The 19,471-nt window shown below is 49.1% G+C and overlaps 1 protein-coding gene across 1 annotated transcript in view; it reads right to left on the reverse strand.

Annotated features, from left to right (window-relative positions):
- The window catches only part of SMURF2 (SMAD specific E3 ubiquitin protein ligase 2), a 1,271,870-nt gene that overhangs the window by 100,507 nt on the left and 1,151,892 nt on the right, over window positions 1-19,471 (reverse strand). Inside the window, exon 16 of the mRNA XM_069655016.1 lies at window positions 5,144-5,264. Within this exon, the coding sequence (XP_069511117.1) occupies window positions 5,144-5,264 (121 nt within the window). The remainder of the gene's footprint in view (window positions 1-5,143; window positions 5,265-19,471) is intronic.

Genomic DNA, 19,471 nt, shown 5'->3' on the forward strand with positions numbered 1-19,471 from the left:
ACACCACTTTTTGGTGCAATGTTAAAGATACTGCCGGTTTATTTATTTTATATTAAATCAACGGTTGGGTCTTTTTGCCAGAACTTTTTTCTAAAATGGCGTTCGTGTCCGTCTCTGTAACTCTAACGAAGGTCGAGTCCTTTGTTCCACTTTTTGGCGGGCTTCTCTACAGAAGCCTTCCAAAGGGTGCCACTCTGTCTGGGTTCCAAATGATGTGTGGGGAGGGGAATTGGCACCCTGGACTGCGTTGCCTTAGCAACTCAAGTCGCACTCTATTCTGATTGGCCCAGTGGTGAGCCACCCGGCTCACCACTTAGCATGTTTGAGTAACAGCTAGGCTGTTGAATGGGGGTTTTTCTGCATAAAAGCAGGGCCTTTGGGACTGGAACTTCAGAAGTCACCACAGGACCTAAGAATCCGAAGAGGGAAGAAGCTGAGCCATCTGCAACGACGACACCACCGGTGAAGCCCTGCTGCAACGAACTCACCACTTTCCCAACGACGAGAGAAGATCTTCTGCTGGATGAGTCTTCTTCCTCGGAGCTGGTGGGACCAACCAGTTCGCCCCTTTCCCCTTCCAAAGACGTCTCTTGGTCGAATCGCCCGTGCCAAGCACCCCGGTGGCCCGATAGCCAAGCTTCACCACTTTGACCGCGAATAAAAGGAACGCACCTTTTACCGACGAACTCTGCGGCTGGTTTCATCCCTGTGCAGCGCATCGACTTCACGTTTCCTCCTCGACGAGATCTTCTCTTCCCCTGGTCGAAACAACGAACTGCAACCACTGCCAGGAACAACTGCCACCGCTGGAGCTTCCTCTCTCTTTAAGGTACTGTGTCCTGCCTGGCCTCCCTTTCTTCGGTTTGCCCAAGGTGACCCTTAAATCCTTGGCTTTCCAACTGGGTTGGCCCCAGACCTTCTATCTTTACCTTCTTGAATCGCCCCAACCTCTTTTGAACATTCTGCAAAGACTTTTAGTGCATATTAAACCGTGTGATCCTGGGCACATTTTACTTTGCTCCATTTAAAGTGGGCCTGGCCTATGAACTTTGGCTCTACAGTGTATACTGCCTTTATTCCCTTGCTGAGAACTCCTAAAAGTGTTGGGACCTGTTTTATTTCTATGCTCTGCCTTTTTCTCTCCCTTTAACTTAACTATTGGAGTGCCCTCTAGGTTACGTGCTCACATCTGTTTTAACAAATCGCGGTGTTTTAACTCTGACTTGTCTAATAGTTATCAAGGGAGGTGTGTATACTTTACCCGACTGCGTTTTAACTTGCTTTTGATTTAGAGTGCTAGTATATTGGCTAAAGTGTGTTTTAAATAAATAATTATATACTTTTTATACAAAGCTCTCGTCAGTGTTTCTTTGCTCTACTGTGTTTTTAGCCCTATGGTGTATACTCTATATACTGCTCTACCAGGTAAATCTGGGTGGTACAGACTGCTACCTATTGGGTTTACTGCTTACTCCTGTAGTCTTAATCTTTTTGCAGTGTTCCCCAAGGAAACTGCACAGGATTCTGCCTAACAGCCGAGGTAAGCCTATAATAGTTATGTTAGAGGTGGTCATGCTGATGTGGAGCTAAAACTTGGCACATTCGAAAGCCCTCGACAGTTGTTTTAATGTGAAAGCTTGAGTGGGGAAGAACCTCCCCCAGCACCAGTGAACTGGCGAAAAGGGGTCTGAACTAGACTGAGGGAGACCCAGGGTGAGTAAGATACCCAAAGACTTTGTGAATGTGAAAGTCCTGACGAGAAAGCATTTGTTTGTTACTTCAGGCATTCTATGAATAAGGGACTTTCATTGGAAAAGAGATTTCGCGCAGCGAAGCTCGAGTGTGCCACCTTGTCCTGTGCTGAAAACGTGGGGAAGGAAGCTAACTACTCAGTTAGCCTGACATATTGTTTCTTGAACACTTATTTTGCATTCATCATTTTCACACACGATTTGTTATTAGAGGTAAGGATTGGCAATAGACTTTCTTTTGACAGAGACTTTACTAGGACTGCGTTATTATTCTTTGATGGTCATAGCTTGCTCCCATCTTTAGATTTAGGGTTAGATAGGCGTTCAACCAACCCACTGAAGTTTAATAAACACCCTTGAACTGTGTCTCATTTGTGTCAGTCTTCATTAATGATAACAACCTTTCCTTACATACTGCACCTCTACAATAAAATAATTTGTGAGGAAAACTGCAGTTTATAGATCTTTGGATAGGTGCAGTACCACGTACAACATTACGGGAGTCCTTTAAGAAATCACACTGAAATCAAAACTACAATATGGGACAATTACAACCAAAGGCTGAAATTATATATACAACAAACAAATGCCCCTGCCTTGTTCTAACCCTCTTGCTCTGAACATCCCCCTTGATATGTGCATCCCCCCTCCCTGTGCTGTCCCTCCTCACCCTCCCTTGCGCTGTCCCTCCTCACCCTCCCTTGCGCTGGCCCACCTCACCCTCCCTTGCGCTGGCCCACCTCCCCCTCCCTTGCGCTGGCCCACCTCCCCATCCCTTGCGCTGGCCCACCTCCCCATCCCTTGCGCTGGCCCACCTCCCCATCCCTTGCGCTGGCCCTCCCCCTCCCTTGCGCTGTCTTTCCTCACCCCCTTGTGCTGTCCCTCCTCTCCTTCCCCAAAGCGCTGTCCTTCCTCTCCTTCCCCAAAGCGCTGTCCTTCCTCTCCTTTCCCCCCCCCAAGCGCTGTCCCTCCTCTCCCCACCCGCCCCCCCAAGCGCTGTCCCTCCTCTCCTTCCCCCCCGTTGCGCAGTCTCTCCTGTAAGAAAAGCATGGTATCAACAGTAAGGCAGACACAAGTGACCACAGTTCAAGGGTGTTTATTGAACTTCAAATGAAAGGCTTTGAAAAACGCCTATCTAATCCTAAATCTAAATATGGAAGCAAGCTACGACCATCAAATAATAAAGTCCTAGTGGTGTTTGTCAAAATAAAAGGGCATATACTAATACATCTATTGCCAATTATCATCGCTAAATACAAATAGTGTGGGTAACCATGTTATGCAAAAAAAATGTTCAAGAAATCATATGTCAGGATGTTCAGACCGTTGGCCTCCGTTCCCCACGTTTTTAGCAAGGGACAAGGCGGTACACTTGAGCTAGCTTAGCACAATCTCTGGCTTCTCTGGCCTAAGGGTGCAGTTCAAACTTTAGCATAGGGGCCTTCTGTGCCTAAGTCTTTTTGCCTTTCAAAGTCTCTTCTTTCAGAGGGCCTGATGCAACAAATAAACAATACGTTATTTTCATGTCGGAATTTCATATGTACTCAACTTCTCAGGGGATTCAATATTCCCCTCGGATCCTCCTCAGCCAGGCTCAGATCGCCTTTAATACATACTTTATACTTCGTAGAATTTTCCTGGACTTATGCTTTCTATTTTCAAGGGTTCATGTAAGTAACAGTTCCTCGTCAAAAAGGTCAAGGGTACTTCCCTCCTTGTATTCTGCTTCTGTGTTGCTGTCTTTCTCCACGTGCTAAACTGCCATCTTGGAACTTCTGCTTCCTCGTGTGTTTTGCCTTGCTCAGAGTGTGCTCTTGTGCTCCTCCTTTGATCCTTGTAGGGAAGTGTAATGAAGTCAGGTGTGTGATGGCCAGTAATTTCCTGACCCTGCCTGATCATTGTATTGGTACATGTCAGGTACACAGCACGGGTGTTAGTCCATTTTATCTCATAGTGAGCAGTCTGTGAGAAAGTGTTTGTGTTGTAAAGGGGGCCTGGGGTGGCTGCTGAGTTCCTAAGTATCCTACCTGGTCGGATGGGGTAAAGGTGTTATAGGGAAGGGGATACCGTGTCTCGTCATCCGGTGTCCCACTTCCTGAAGACCCCTCACTCAGGCTATCCTCCAGCACTGGTCCACCCCCAGGAACTGGACCCAAAAGAAATGGGCACGTCCTGGCCACCTGGATGACAGATCCCTGGTGTCTAGCGGGTGAGACAACTTTAGGTTTCTCACACTCCCCCCCCCGTCGCAGGGGCTGACCCCCCCTCCCTGGTGCTCCACTCCTGCGCTGTCCCTCCCTGGCGCTGCCTCCCCTTGATGCTGTCCCTCCCTGCTCTTTAGTGCTGTGCCACCACCGACCTGGTTTTGTCCCCCTTGTGTGCTGCCCCGCCCCCTTGCAATGTCGTTCCCATTGGCTGCCACTCCTCCTTTCACTGCCGCTACTCACCCTTGCTCTGTCACTCTTTCCCCTGCTAGCACGGTCTTTCCGCTGTTGATTACCCTCCCCCCAATGCTCTTGCTCCGCCACCATTTACCCTGTCACTCCCCACCCTCATTTATGCTACGACTCCTTCCTTTAAATGTACAATGCTCCTGTGTATCATTGCTGGCCTACCGTTAAAATACTGGATTTTTTATTCTTCCACGTGTAGCCATTTATTTCTTCTTCATTACCCCACAGTGCTTCTCTCACTCCTCGGTGCTGCCCTTAATTCCCTCCCATGTCATTTCTTCCTCTCTGTGCTGTCATTCCTCCCCCTCCATGCTAAACATAAAATGCAATAAACTATGAACGCCAACACTATTGGCTTTGCCAATGCTTGTTTAATTGTCTTTAAATGGTGTTCCAACTACTCATCCTCAGTGAAACACTCCCAGGTCTCACTGAGGACCAGAATAAAAAATGTATTGGTATAAGAGCACTACATAAGGACACTTTACCTTAATTGGTGAGAAATGTATTTGATTAAAATACAATGGTATAAATCACATGCAACAATTCGGTGGGGGTCATAATGCTCAAAATGTGAGACACATGTTTAATTGGATGAAGAAAACTATATATTTGGTGGTGCCAGTCCTTTCACTTTTATCCAGTGATCGGTGGCGTGCATCTAATCAAACCGAATGTGCAGAGAAGTGGCAAAGGCACAGCACCGACATTCAATCAGGGACTCTGAGGACTAATACAATATGGGGAAAATATAAAGCTGCTGTGATTTAAAAAAAGAAAATCGCTTCCAAGTCATAAGAAATTGCATATCAATTTGAGGTCTTGTATTTCAACACACGGATGATGTTGAAAGAACTTGGGACTAACTTGGTCTGTTTGTTACTTGTAATGCATCAACCATTTTACTCAAACTTGACGACATAGCATTTGTGCACTAACCTCCAACTCTTTCTCATCAAATGTCTTCAGCAGATGTTGTGGAATTACTTCATTAAATCCTTTTTGGAGAGCCAAGAACTGTGCCTCAATTCCCCGTAAAAATCTCCAGTTCACGTAAAGTCTGAAACAATTTGAACGGAATTTATAAAATCTTTAAAAAGGTGGGAAACTGTTTTAATTACAAAAGCTCATTTACTGTTAAACAGAAATAATAACCAAAAGTAAAATGCAATCAAAACACTTATGAACACATATCTATACAGAGACTGATTTATTTTAGAACAGAATGTACCTGTAGCGGTTGAGATCAATACAAATAAATCCCCTGGAAATGTAATGCCTCTAAACCATTACTCAAAACATTCAAACATGAGTTTAATTCAACATAATATTGATATCAAAACATATGACAATGCATTACTTACCGTAAAAGCATTTCTGATGGTTGTATCTGCTTAGATTCACATGCTGTGCATAGGTCCGACATCCAGTGGTCACTGCGGAGTATTGCATTTTGTTTTTCGTAGTCGAAAAGGGGACGTCGACAAGGTGTGTCTGTAACACTATCCCTATAGTGACGTGCGTTGTACCCATAATCCCTCACGCGTCGAGGTCCCTCTGTTTGTATTTTTCTGCCCTGAGGGAGCCTTCTAGACATGAGTGAGTACAGAAAAGAGAGATATAGAAAAGGATGTCTATGTTCCTTCCATCCGAGCGGGGAGGAAGGGTGGGCGCATGTGAATCTAAGCATATACAACCATCAGAAATGCTTTTACGGTAAGTAATGCATTGTCTTCTGATGTTTGTTAATCTGCTTAGAATCACATGCTGTGCATAGACTAGCAAGCAGTACCCGGAGTTGGAGGTGGGTTGTGAGAAGGAACAGTAGAGAAAAGATGTCTTAATACTGCTTGTCCCACCTGGGAATCAGATCTAGAGTGGGCATCTAGACAGTAGTGTTTTGTAAAGGTGTGTACAGAACTCCAGGTTGCCGCTTTGCAGATGGACTCAAGGGGAACATCTGCAATGAATGCTATGGATGCCCCAGTGCCTCGAGTAGAATGTGCTCTTGGCTTGAAGGGTAGTTCTCTCTTAGCAACAGTGTAACAGAGAGTGATGCATTGTACAATCCATCTAGATATAGTGGATTTTGAAACTGCATCTCCTTCTCTTCCTGCTGCCACCGAGACAAAGAACTGATTAGTCTTTCTCAGTGGACTAGTTCTTTCCATGTAAAACATGACAGCTCTGCGCACATCAAGTGTATGCAGGCTTTTTTCTCCTAGATTTGAAGGATTTTGAAAGAACGTTGGTAGTTCTATAGACTGGTTGACATGGAATTTGGAGATAAATTTCGGTGCGAACCTTGGGTGTGTGCGTAGAACCACTTTATCCTTGTGAACTGTTACAAAGGGGTCTAAAACCAAAAGGGCCTGTAGTTAACTTACTCTCCTAATGGAGGTATAGCTATTAGGAAAGCAGTCTTAAGAGTGAGATCTTTAAGAGTTGCCTTGTGCATGGGTTCAAAGGGTGACCCCATGAGCCTGGTGAGTACCACATTTAGATCCCAGCCGGGAGCTGGGTTTGCTATTGGAGGGTGTATTCTCTTTACCCCTTCCATGAAGGCTTTGATTACTGGGATCTTCCACCACGATACTTTGAGTTGTGAAGTGGTGTAAGCAGAAAGCGCTGCCAGGTGTACTTTAATAGAATTGAATACTAGACCCGAGTCCAGTAAATGGGTCAGGTACAGAATAATTTGTGTGGGAGAGCAGTCAACGGGGTTGATACTCTTCCCTCTACACCAGATGACAAATCTTTTCCATTTGCTAGAATAGCAGTGACGAGTGTTAGGCTTTCTGGCCTCTCTGAGGATGTCCATGCACCTCTGTGGAAGTTGTAAATGTCCAAATTCTATGACCTCAGGAGCCAGGCTGCTAAATTCATGGTCTGAGGGCATGGGTGCAGTGTCCTGCCCCTGTCTTGTGACAGCATGTTGTACGGGCAGGGCAGTTTCACTGGAGGAGATAGAGACATCTCCAACAAGTGAGCGAACCATGGCTGTCGGGCCCACATAGGGGCCACCAGTATCATGGTAACTTGTTCCTGGTGCATCTTGTGCACTATCTTGTTGAGAAGGGGAGTCGGGGGAAAAGCGTAAAATTTCCCTGACCATGGAATCGATAGACAGTTCCCCTTGGACTGGTTCTGGGGGTACCTGGAGGCGTAATCTTGGCATTGAGAGTTTTCCAGAGTTGCGAACAGGTCTATTTCTGGGAAACCCCACTGTGTGAAGACGTCGAAGACAATGTCTTCTTGTAACCGCCATTCGTACTCTACGGGCAGGGGGAAGTCTCTGCTGAGTTTGTCTGCTAGCAGATTGAGTTCCCCTGGTACATGTTGTGATAGTAGGAACATGTTGTGTCTGAGAGCCCACTTCCAGATGTTCTGGGACAGCTTGGACAGTCCTGCCTGGAGAGTGAGTGCCCCCTTGCTTGTTGAGGTAGTACATGGCTCTGGTGCTGTCTGAGGACAATCACTGACTTTCCTTGTAGGTGTTCCTGAAAGGGTTTCAGTGCTTTGAACACCGCTAGTAGTTCCAGCAGGTTTATATGCTTGGATGCTAAGCTCAGAGTCCACGCTCCGTGAGCAGTGTGATGGGATAGGTGAGCCCCCCCATCCTGTAAGGGTTGCGTCTGTGGTTAGAGTGGCTTCCACTGCGGGTGTGGCAAAAGTTTTCCCTAATAACAGGTTTTCTTTTGTCCACCACCGTAGCGAGAGAACCAAGGCCACCACCGTAGCGAGAGAACCAAGGCCTGCGAGACCACCACTAGATCGTCCCATTGTCCGCTGGCCTGACACCACTGGCTGTTGAGCCACTCTTGCATTGGGCGCATGCGCAGGCGCGCGTGAGGTACCAAATAAATACATGACGCCATCATTCCTAGCAAGCGCATTGCTTTGCGTACCGTCACCTCTCGACCTGCCACATAATGGGGGATCTGAAACAGCATGTTTTGGACCCTCTCGTTGGAGGGGAAGACGAGGCCGTCCTTTGTTCGAATTAGAGCCCCTAGGAATTGTTTGATTTGGCTGGGGTCTAAGCTGGACTTCTTTTCGTTGATGGAGAAGCCCAGTTGGAACAAAAGGTCTACAATCTTTTGGGTATTGGAGAAGCATGTTTCGTAAGAATCCCCTGTTATGAGCCAGTCGTCGAGGTAAGGGTATACCGGGATGGATAACCTGCGCAGGTGGGCCGCTGCCACTGCCAGTACTTTCGTGAATACCCTTGGTGCAGATGCTATCCCGAAGGGTAGTACTCTGAACTGGTAGTGTTTGTTCTCTATCTTGAACCGGAGGTATTTTCTGTGCGCTGGCAACATTAAAATATGAAAGTATGCATCTTTCATGTCCAGTGTTGTCATGTAATCCCCCTGTGATAACAGTGGGATTACTTCCTGCAAGGTCACCATACGAAACTTTTGGGGTTTGACAAACTTGTTCGCTGGGCGCAGATCTAATACAGGGCGCATGGTTAAGTCCTTTTTGGGTACAAGGAAGTACTCTGAATAAATACCTTCTGTTACCTGAAATAGGGGGACAGCCTCTATAGCTTCTTTTTTCAGTAGCTCTTCTACTTCTTGTAGAAGAATGGTGAGGTGTTCCGGTGTCATGCATCGGTTCCGTGGGGGTCTGTACTTCGGGGAACCGTTGAATTCGATGCAGTATCCCGTGGGCTATGGTAGATAATACCCAGCGGTCTGATGATATTCCCTCCCATGCTGAAAGGAACGATGTTAGCCGGCCCCCGACCGGTGATGCATGGGAGGGGACCCGAATCTTCGGGTCATTTGTTGGTATTGGGCGTGGAACCTTTGGGGCTGGAGCCGCTACCTCTTCCCCTGCCACGGCGTTGGCCTCTTTGACTGAACTGGGTGTTGTTACCCTGGTTAGAGGGCCAGTTGGTAGCAGAGTAAAATTGCTTTTGGTTTTGCTGCTGGCGTTGACACGAAAGGAGCGTCTATTGTCATAGCCGCGTCTGTTAGGGGGCCTAGAAATTTGGTCAAGAGTTTTGATGGTATCAAACTCTTTCTTCGCATGTTCTACGGCCTCATCAACTGCTTTCCCAAACAGATGTTTCTCTTCTATGGGCTTATTTATCAGGGAAGCCTGGGTTTCCGGCTTAAATCCCGAATTGCGCAGCCAGACATGGCGTTTGAGAAGTGTTCCCTGAACCAGGGAACGGCCAGCCGTCTCTGCGGCATCTAAGCAGTTCTTTACGATGCCCTGGTTTACAAGAGTTCCCTCTGAGATTGTAGCTAACAGGCGTGAACGCAGGGGTTCTGGTGCATCCTCTGCTTTGCTGCGCATCTGCGTAGGTAGCTAGTAGGGAATTGTTATTTGCAATCCTAGTTGAAAAGGCGGCGGACGTCGTGATTCTCTTCCCAAGTGCGTAGAGCTTTTTGCCCTCTTTGTCAGGTGGTGCCTCACTAGTGGATAGTGGTACCCCTGCTCTTTTCCTTGTATTAGTAACTACGAGGGAGTCCGGAATATAATGGCCTCTGATGTACAACGGGTCAGAGCGCAAAGGCTGAAGAGCTTTTCTATCCGAGGGTTGACCCCTCTGACTAAGGTAGGATTGGAAAGGGAAGGAGTTATTCTTCTCTTTATAGAAGCCAGGAGCGGAATAGACTGACTAACAGGGGCTTTTTCTTTAATAACTTTCTCTAAAAAAATTTTGTCAGGAAGAGTCTCCCCTGTGTCTATTTCAGAATGCGCTGCTGCCTTGCGCAATAGTGCATTAAGTGAAGGTTGGTCATCTATGGGAGAGGTGTTTCCAATAGGTGAATCCTTGGGAGGAGAAGGGTGAAAGACATCAGGGTCTGAGTGCACTGATGGGGATTGCCAAGGCTGCAAGGTAGCTGTATCTTCTTCGAAAGCTCCTGCACTAGTGTAAGGATCTTCTTCAAACCCCTCTTCCTCATGTTCTTCCTCTCCACCCAAACACTCATCATCTTCCTGGAGGTATTGCTCCTCTTCAGTGAGGTCATATACGTCTGTAGAAGGGGGAAACAGCCTAGGAATTTTGACCCTAGGGTCATCCTGGGGCCATTCTCTTAGTCTTTTGGGTGTGGGTGGGTTTTGGTTTCCCAAAAACCTTTCCATTTTCTCCCTACAAGAATGGAGTCTTTCAAGGGTCTCATGGGGGACCCCTGAATAGTCTAGAGGGGGGAAATCAGTGTTTTCACCTTCAAAACGCTTAGAACGCTCCCACAACGTCGAAGAAAGGTTTCCGTCGCCATTTGAAAAGCCCTCCGGTAGTTCCGAAGTGCCCTTAGATGAAAGGGGCAGTTCCTGGCTACGCTTATGCTTTTTCGGCGTTTCTATAGCTTTTTGTGTGGTATTCGACATTTGTTTCGTCGTCCGCTTACGTGTGTCTTCGGAAACAATTCTCGCCAGGCTCTCGACAACGAGTTTGTCAGTAGAGGACTCTGGTGTCGACGTTGCCTGCGTTACGCGTTGTTCCTCGACAGCCGCTCTATGGAGTGTTACGTCGGATGATTTTGGGGTAGCGCCCGTGTTTGATGAAAGCCCAATCGCTGGTCGCGACTGCGTTTGCGGGTGGGGATTGAGACCCTTACGGTCTGAGGTAGACGCCGGAGTGCCCTGCGTCCCCTTCGGCGCTGATGGATCCTTCGTCTTCGACGAAGAAGAGCCGTGGGTTGTGTGCTTAGGCCTATGGGGTCTGTGTGCGTCCCTGTCGCCGTGGTGTTCATCCCCAAGAGCAGGGCGTGAGCCGAGCCCGTCGGGGCCGGGGACGGACGTTGAGGAGCCCGAGCGCTCCTTCTGGGGGTTAATGACTTCCGTAACGGACGTCGAGTTATCACCCTCCTCGTCACTTTCTGTAACAGCAGCGGCGGGTGAGGAAACTGACTTCGACATAGCATAGTCCGCCCACCTCTTAACTTTGCGTTCTTTAAGAGTTCTTGGTTTCAAGAGCTTACAGGCCGCACAGCTGTCCTCCTTATGATCGAGGGGCAAGCAACGATTACAGAGCGTGTTTGTCCTTCTTGCCCCTACAGCGTGGGCAAAACTTAAAAGGTGTCCTCTCCATAGCTGAGGCAATAACTGGTGATAACAACCCCAAGGGAAAGATAGGGGAGAAAGAAAGACATTCTCAAAGAGAAGATAAAAGTTCAAACCCCCACTCTCCCTACTGTATGTTGGCCGGCGAGGCCAGGCCACGTGTTCGGCAGCGCAGAAGGATCTCCTCCGTCTCTTCCCCTCGGTCGAAAACTTGCTCGGCGGAGAAACAGCTTCACAGCTAACGTCGAGGGGAGGGATCTTTAACAATATAATAAGTATAATTAAGGACCGAGGTCAGATAGTAAGTATTTGCAATGTCTCTCTAGGAGCTCCGCGTAAGGCGACCAGAAGCTGGGCGGAAAAAAACAATCTGAGGGACCTCGACGCGAGAGAGATTATGGGTACAACGCACGTCACTATAGGGATAGTGTTACAGACACGCCTTGTCGACGTCCCCTTTTCGACTACGAAAAACAAAATGCAATACTCCGCAGTGACCACTGGATGTCGGACCTATGCACAGCATGTGATTCTAAGAAGATTAACAAACATCAGAAATTACTTTATTCAATTTCCATATAAAAGGTATGTAGACATAATTTCATTTCTCTCAGACCATCATGTTTAAATGTCTTATACACATCTTGAACAGTTGCATTAAAATGTCAAAACAATTATAACACCAGGGTTATAAGTGTGTGAAAAGAAATGAATGAATTCCCGTATGGATGTTTTTAATTGTTTTCTTGTAATGTTTTGTTTTTCATACACATTGTCAGTAGGGTGGGTGAAGGGGAGATTCCCCCAAACAGAACTGCCTGCACTTCGTGTTGTCCACCGTCGCAAACAGATCCACCGTCGGGTTGCCCCACAGGAAGATCTCTGTAGTAACCTCCGGGCATAGCTCCCACTCGTGGGAGACCGAGCTCTGCTGCTCAGAGTGCCACCAACCCATTCTCCACTCCTGCCAGGTGAGACGCACAGGCTGAGACGTTAGGTCATGTTGATTTATACCGCGCACTGCTACCACCAAGGGTAGTCTCCAGGCACTCACGTGGCTTTGCAACTGAAGAGGGTGGGGTGTGTTAGTGATGAAGGGATGATAGGATAGGTTCAGAACCACGGGGAACTGGTGCGTCTGAGCATTGTTTTGCGTATGGGAGTTGGTTGAGAGGCCCTGCATGTTGTAACCGTAAGGGTAGGACTCAGTGCCTCAGATCAGTGTTAGTGTTTGGTGTGTGGGGCTGCGGTCGTGCACACTGGTTAGTTGTATCCATAAGGGGGTCCACAGTCACGGATGACAGTTAGGTGTATGATTGAATTGTGTTGTGTTGTTGTGCCGATGGATTCATGGACTATGTGTATGTTCCCTCTAAGATTATTTCCAGAGTCTTGGAGGGGCGGTTAAATGCGAGAATTAGATTAGTTCTAGGTGTGTCTAAGTGAAATGTGGATAGCCCCTAGTCGTGTATAGTGGCAATGGTTATGTTGGAGGAGCAGGAAAGTGGGGGGATTAGTTAGAACATCGGTTATTTTGACAGTGCCTCCAGGGTGTGTCTCTCTGGTTTCTGCTCAATGGTACCTTCTAACGTTCTTGGTTGTGGTCAGTCGGCCAGCTCCACCTCCTTTGCCACCACTTCCTCAATAATGTGGGACAACACCTAGATTTGAAACACAGCGGAAGTGGGGAACACCTAGAACGTTGTGTAAAATTTGTTTGTGCAAGCACCACTCGTGCTCTACGGGTAGCTGCACATCTCTGCAGAGCACATCTGTCAGAAAATTGTGCTCCCCTGGAACATGTTGTGACAGGAGGAACATGTGTTTGTGTGCCCATTTCCAAATGCTCTGACAGTTTGAACAGCCCTGGATAGTGAGTGTCCCCCTGTTTTTTCAAGAGATACATGGCTGTGGTGCTGTAAGGACCAGAACAGTTTCCCGTTAGTTATGTCTGAAATGCTTTCAGAGTATTGAATACAGCAAGTAGCACCAACAGGTTGATCTGCTTCTTTGGTACTGATTTTGACCATGTGCTATGTGCTATCTGGTGTAGAAGGTGTATTCCCCACCCTGACAGGGATGTGTCCATGGTGAGCGTGGCTTCTACTGAGGGGGTGGTGAAGGATTTTCCTTTCTGACAGTTCTCCTTCGACCCCCACTGCAGAGACTGAACAAGGGCTTTCAAGACAACTACTAGATCGTCCCACTGCTCGATTAGCTGACATCATTGGCTCGAGAGCCACTCCTGCATAGGGCGCATGCAGAGACTGGCGTGTGGAATGAGGAAGATACAGGATGCCATCATGCCCAACATCTGCATGGCCTTCCTTAAGTTACCGGACGACAGGCTACATACTGAGGGATCTAGAACAAAATGTTTTGAACCCACATGTTGGAGGCAAAGACGAGCCAGACTTTTGTTGTTTGGCTTGTGTTATCGAGGCAGATGAAGAAAATAAACAGTCAACTACAGTCTTGAGCACCCACTGGTCTGAGGTACGGTATGGGCGTCCCTCGGTACGGACGGGTGACAGAACCTTTTTCACCAGGGAAAAATCTTCCTCCCCTTTATAAAGAGATGGGCAGCCCTGGGGGCATGCACTCGCCTGACTCCGCCCACCGGCGCCACTCCTCAGTCCCCTTTGACGCGTCGACAATATTACCATTGCCTAATGACACCAGTTTTATTAAGGGGGAGGATGGTGGGATGTATGGAGGAAAGGGGACTAGGACTACGTTAGTCACTATGCTGAGTAATTATTATTACTCCTACGTCCCATACCCTTTCCTCCATACTGTATGGGCAATTACAACTGAATGTAGCCCCAGGGTGGAGAGGCGACACTCCAAAGAAAACAAGTTCCTTAAAACTGCCTGACCAAATGCCACGTCCGACCTGGAGCTGGCATCCAAGCAGTAGTGCTTGCAGAAGACAAAGCGTGGCACATGTAGCCGCCTTACCAATCACCTGCAACAGAACATGCCTCTGAAAAGCCACAGCTGTGGCCATGGCTCTGATAGCGTGGGCATGCATATTTGCCGGGAGTGGTTTGTACTGCCCCTCATAAGCCTTCTTGATGGCCGCAACCATCCATCTTGCTATGGAGGCCTTGGACGCTAGATAGCCTGGCCTTGACCCACCAAAGGTGACAGAGAGCCTCTGATTTGCAGAAACTCTTGGTTCTGTCCACGTCGAATTTTAGAGCATGCCTGACATCTAGACAGTGCAGAACCCTCTGTGCCTCGTCCTTGGGGTCCGCAAAGAAAGTAGGTAGCACTATCTCCTCATTGAGGTGAAACGAGGAGATTACCTTAGGTAAGAGCGTAGGATGAGTTTGAAGGACCACCATGTCCCTATGAAAGGTAGTATAGGGCTCTGAAGCACCAGTGCCTGGATTTCACTGACCCTGGGTCAAATGGTTTATGAGCTTCCTTTGATTCTGCCCAGTGACAAAACAGTCCATTTGCTCTTGTACTGGTTCCTAGTTGCGTTGTTCCTAGCGCCCAGTATGATGTCTAGGTTAGCCTATGACAGACGCAGATGCTTTAAAGAGACCTGTTCAGGAAGCACGCTGCAAGGGCTAATCTCGGGGGGTGGGGTGGATGACAGTGCCTCCCTGCTGTGAGAGTAGGTGAGCAGAGGCTGCACCGGGGCCTGTTCCGACAGGCTGAGTAGTTCCGAGAACCATGGCCTCGCGGGCCACCACAGAGCTAGCACGGTGACACTGAGGTGCCGGGTCTTCCTGATCTTGCAGATTACCCTGTGGACCAGGGGAAAGGCATACGCGTTCATGTTGTCCCAATTTATCTGCATTGCATCGCCCAGAGAGCACCAGCCCTGTCCCTGTCAGGACGTGAACTGGGGGCACCTACTGTTGGACCAGGTGAAAAAGAGATCCACCTGAGAATGACCCCATCCGTTGAAGATCCCCTGAAGGACTTGTTCGTTCAACTGCCATTCATAGTTGTCCGCACCCAGTCTGCTGAGCCTGCCCGCCTCCAGGTTGGACTCCCCCAGGAGGTGGATTGCCCTCAAGTGCATGTTGTTCTCCAGGGTCCACTCCCAAATGCAGACTGCCAAGGTGCATAGGGGAGAACACCTGGTGCCACCCTGCTTGTTGATGTAATACATTCTGGTGGAGTTGTCCATTTGAAGGAGGATCATCATGCCACTGATCAATGGAAGGAAGGCTTTGAGAGCAAGCCAGATAGCCTTCAGCTGTAGCCAATTGATATGGGCCTACTGTTCCTGACGAGACCAAAACTCATGGACGCTCTGGCTGTCCACGGTGGCTTCCCAGACCTCCCTCCAAGGAAGGGTCTGTGGGGATGGTAACCTGTGGTGCTGGTTGCCTGAAGGTACTGTCTATCCTCAAATTGCAGTCTGTGCTCCACCAGACAAGGTCCTGGTGGAGAAAGGGAGGAATGCTGATGAGTTCCACCTGGGAATCCCACTCCTAACTCCATGAGGCTGCGAAGTGCGGTTGCAATCGTCCAATTTTGAGCCTTGTGTATGCCACTGCCAGTAGACATGCCGCCAGGATACCCAAGAGGTGTTGGTACCACCATGCTGAGGTCACCGTTCTGGTGAGAAAATGACCCGTGGCCCTCTTGATGGCTGTGATCTTGTCTTCAGAGCTCGTATCTCAGATGAGGCCCAGGAACATTAGGTTCTGCGTAGGCTACAGCTGGGACTTCTTGAGATTGATGGTAAATCCCACTTCGTGTAGCGTATTCCTGAGGGTGGAGGAAGTGTGATGGACTGTCTCCGGGGATCTCGCCCCTGTCTAGATATGGCTAGACATGGTGACCCTAGGCCCTGAGAAGGGCTGCCACTGCATTCAAGAGTCTGGTAAAGACCCTGGGGGCTGAATTGAGGCCAAAGGGTAGAATCTTGTATTGGAAATTAAGCCCATGAACCTCAGAAAGTACTGATGAGGTTGCCAAATCGGGACATGTAGATATGCGTCCTTCAGATCCAGGGAGCACATCCAGTCTCCCTTGTAGAGTGTCGTTGCAATAAGCGCCAGGGTAACAATCTTGAACTTTTGAAGAGGGAGGCAAAGGTTCAAGGTGGAACGATCCAGCACAACTCTCAGGCCAACCTGGTTCTTCTTGTGTATGGCGAAAATCCTGGAGTAGAAACCCATACCCCGCTGGGAGGCTGGGACTTCTTCCACTGCCCGACTCTCTCTACAAGCGATTGAATTTCTGACAACAGAGTTGCTGTTCAAATCTGTGGGAGTGGAGAAGAGGAGAGAGGGGAGGGAGGAACCGGTAGTCGGTAGCCCGTGGACACTACTGAGAGGATCCCGGCGTCCGTCAACTTTGTGTGCCAATATTGTGCGTGAAGGGCAGGCTGCTCCCCCCCGGAGACACGTGGACCCGGAGGGGAGTGTCATGCCTACTTTCCCTCTGAGGCTGGTGCTGAGGAGGGGGACTGAAAGAAGCCCTTATTCCCCGCCTTTTGCCGTTTACAGCGGTGCGGACTTGGAGATCGGTCCGGCTGTCTTGACCTATGTTCTGGGAAGCCCCGGAACCCGCCAAAGGCCCGCCCCTTGTCGGAGCAATGGTGCGTTTGACTGTACATCTTTGGCGTGGACTTTGTGAGGATAGATAAGGATTTTGCAGTCTGGGAACTGTTTTTCTTCTTATCCAGTTCCTTATCGGTGATGGAATGAAAAAGGTCACCACCCTCGAATCGTAGGTCCAATATGTGTTCCTGGATGTCCAGGTTGAACTTGGTAGCCCGTAGCCAGGCAGTTCTCCTCATGGCTGCAGTGATGCAGATGGCACAGCCTGAGGTATCTATATATTCGCAACTGTGGACTCTGTGATGTCTTGAGCCACCGTCTTTGCTTCTACCAGCCCCGCCTTGAAGGGCACCTGATTTTGCACCAGAATTTCCGATAGGAAGTCAGCTATTTCCCACCAAAGCCTTTGATTCATGGCTGCAAGCATAGCGTCCGCATAAGACTGACGAAGGTGCAGCGAGGCGCTGGAATAGACCTTCTTCCCATATGCCTCCAAGATCTTCTCCCTCCTTGCTGTGGAGCGCCGAGGACGAGGTAGCCGAGGAAGACCGTGGCTTGGAGTGAGGCCAAGGGTGCGCTTACAGCAAGAGTGGATCCCCCTCCAATTGCCTGTACTTGGCGCCGAATGGTTTGGCTAAGGCGACAACATCCTTCTGCATCGGAATCCCCATTCTAGCCGCGGGGCACAGAGTGAGTACCTCGGCCAGGACCCCCGCCTCTGGTTGCTCAACCTCGGGTTGTGGAAGCTCCTAGTATTCGGACAGACCCCTGCGAGTCGTTCATGGAATGCTGTGGCCAAAGAAGGCGTGTCAGGGTGGTGGTCCTCATCGGTGTCCTGCTGGTCCGGAACAGGTGGAGTACTGGGCGCCGAAGGCTGAGGTGTGCCGACAGGAGCCAGAGGCTGCTGTGGAACTGCCTGAGCTGCAGGAGGCAGGGGGCCGGAACCGTGGTGCCTGGCGTGGGCAACTGTGGCTGTGCGGGGGCCAGAGGTGCTGGAGCCATAGGAGGAATGACTGCATGTCCCTGATCACACCCCGAAGAATGATATATATGATATTTTATTTGTATCACACTCGTACACAAGTGTTTCAGAGTGCAACAAGGCAAGGGAGGGGAACAGGGGAGAACAAAACAACAATCTTACTAGGCCCAGTGACATTGAGATTATGCAAGTGCATGGGAAAGGGGAAAAGTGCATCGAAGGAGGAGGGTGGAAAGCGCAGAGCAGAGGATAAACAGACAAATAATAAATACAAGTAAAATATATAATGGAGCAATAAAAAGGGGTAGTGCAGCCAGCAAGTGGCAAGTGCTGTGTTTACAGCAGCAGAACTGGGTAAGTCTGATAAGAAAGAAAATGGGGTAAGGGGGACTGTATGGGTACAGATACAGTCCCCATGGCAAGGGGTGGCCGGGAGGCAGTGCAGAAGGGTGGCAGGGTGAGCAGGTAACTGGGCCAAGGGCTCGGAGGGTGGCCAGATGCACAGTGCCAAGAGAGAGCAGATCAGCAAGGGAGAGGGGGAGAAAAGGCAGATGCAAAGAGGAAGTTCTCCTTAAGTTTTAAAGTGGCAGGGAGGCTGTTCCAGAAGGAGGCCCCGGCCGAATACAGATTTACCCCCGGCTCGTTTCTTTGAGAAACGACTGACCCTGAAGGAATTAGAGGTAGAGGATTGAAGAGCTCAAGAGGGGAGGTATTTGCGGAGGTATAACTGAAGGTATTTTGGACCCAGAAAGCCTTGGGGACAATGCAGAGGGTTTTAAATGTAATCCTTGCATCCACTGGGAGACAATGGAAAGATACGATCCCAGGGCTTGCGGCCAAGGACAAGTCTCGCAGTCCTGTTCTGGATAAGTTACAGAGGGCGAAGAATGGAGGCAGGTCGATTTAGAAAGAGGCTGTTACACTAGTCCATCCTAGAGAGAACCAGAGCTTGGGAGACCTTGAGCTTCTGGGGGAAGGAGAGGAAAAGAAGAGTGCCTCTGAGGAGGTGCAATACGAAGTTTGACTTTTTAGAGACCTCAGAGATGTGGGCGGAGAAGGAAAGTGTGGAGTCAAAGATGACCCTGAGGTTCTTAGCCTCACAGGTGGGAAGAGAAGAGAAAGAGAAAGAGAAAGAGAAAGAGAAAGAGAAAGAGAAAGAGAAAGAGAAAGAGAAAGAGAAAGAGAAAGAGAAAGAGAAAGAGAAAGAGAAAGAGAAAGAGAAAGAGAAAGAGAAAGAGAAAGAGAAAGAGAAAGAGAAAGAGAGAGAGAGAGAGAGAGAGAGAGAGAGAGAGAGAAAATCAGCGATGAGGGAGGCAGAGGAGGTGGCCGAGGGCAGCCTGAAAATGAGTTGAGTGTCGTCAGTGTAGCACTGTGGACCTCATAAGAGTGAAGAACATTTTAAAAACCTGTCCTCACAGGTCAGTGGGGCGCTAGGTGGCACGGGAGTAGGGGAGCAGAGCCTTGAGATTGTTGAGGCTTGGGCGTACTCTTGCCTTGCTGCATGCGGGGTCTATCCGCCTTGAGACCCTGACCGGTTCCCCACCTGGAAACTCATTCTCCCACCTGCTCCCCAAAAAGGGTCAGCGTCGGACGAGCAGCCATTTTGTCTGGCGCGGCAGCCTCTTACTGAACTCTTGGCGGTGGAGCTTGACACCTGCCATGCACCTCAGGACAGGGCCTGGTAGGCGTTGTGCCCTCGGCTGCGTCGCCGGTAGTGTTGCGTAC

This window comes from Ambystoma mexicanum, chromosome 3q (genome assembly GCF_040938575.1).
Source record: "Ambystoma mexicanum isolate Mex_15411 chromosome 3q, UKY_AmexF1_1, whole genome shotgun sequence".
NCBI lineage: Eukaryota > Metazoa > Chordata > Amphibia > Caudata > Ambystomatidae > Ambystoma > Ambystoma mexicanum.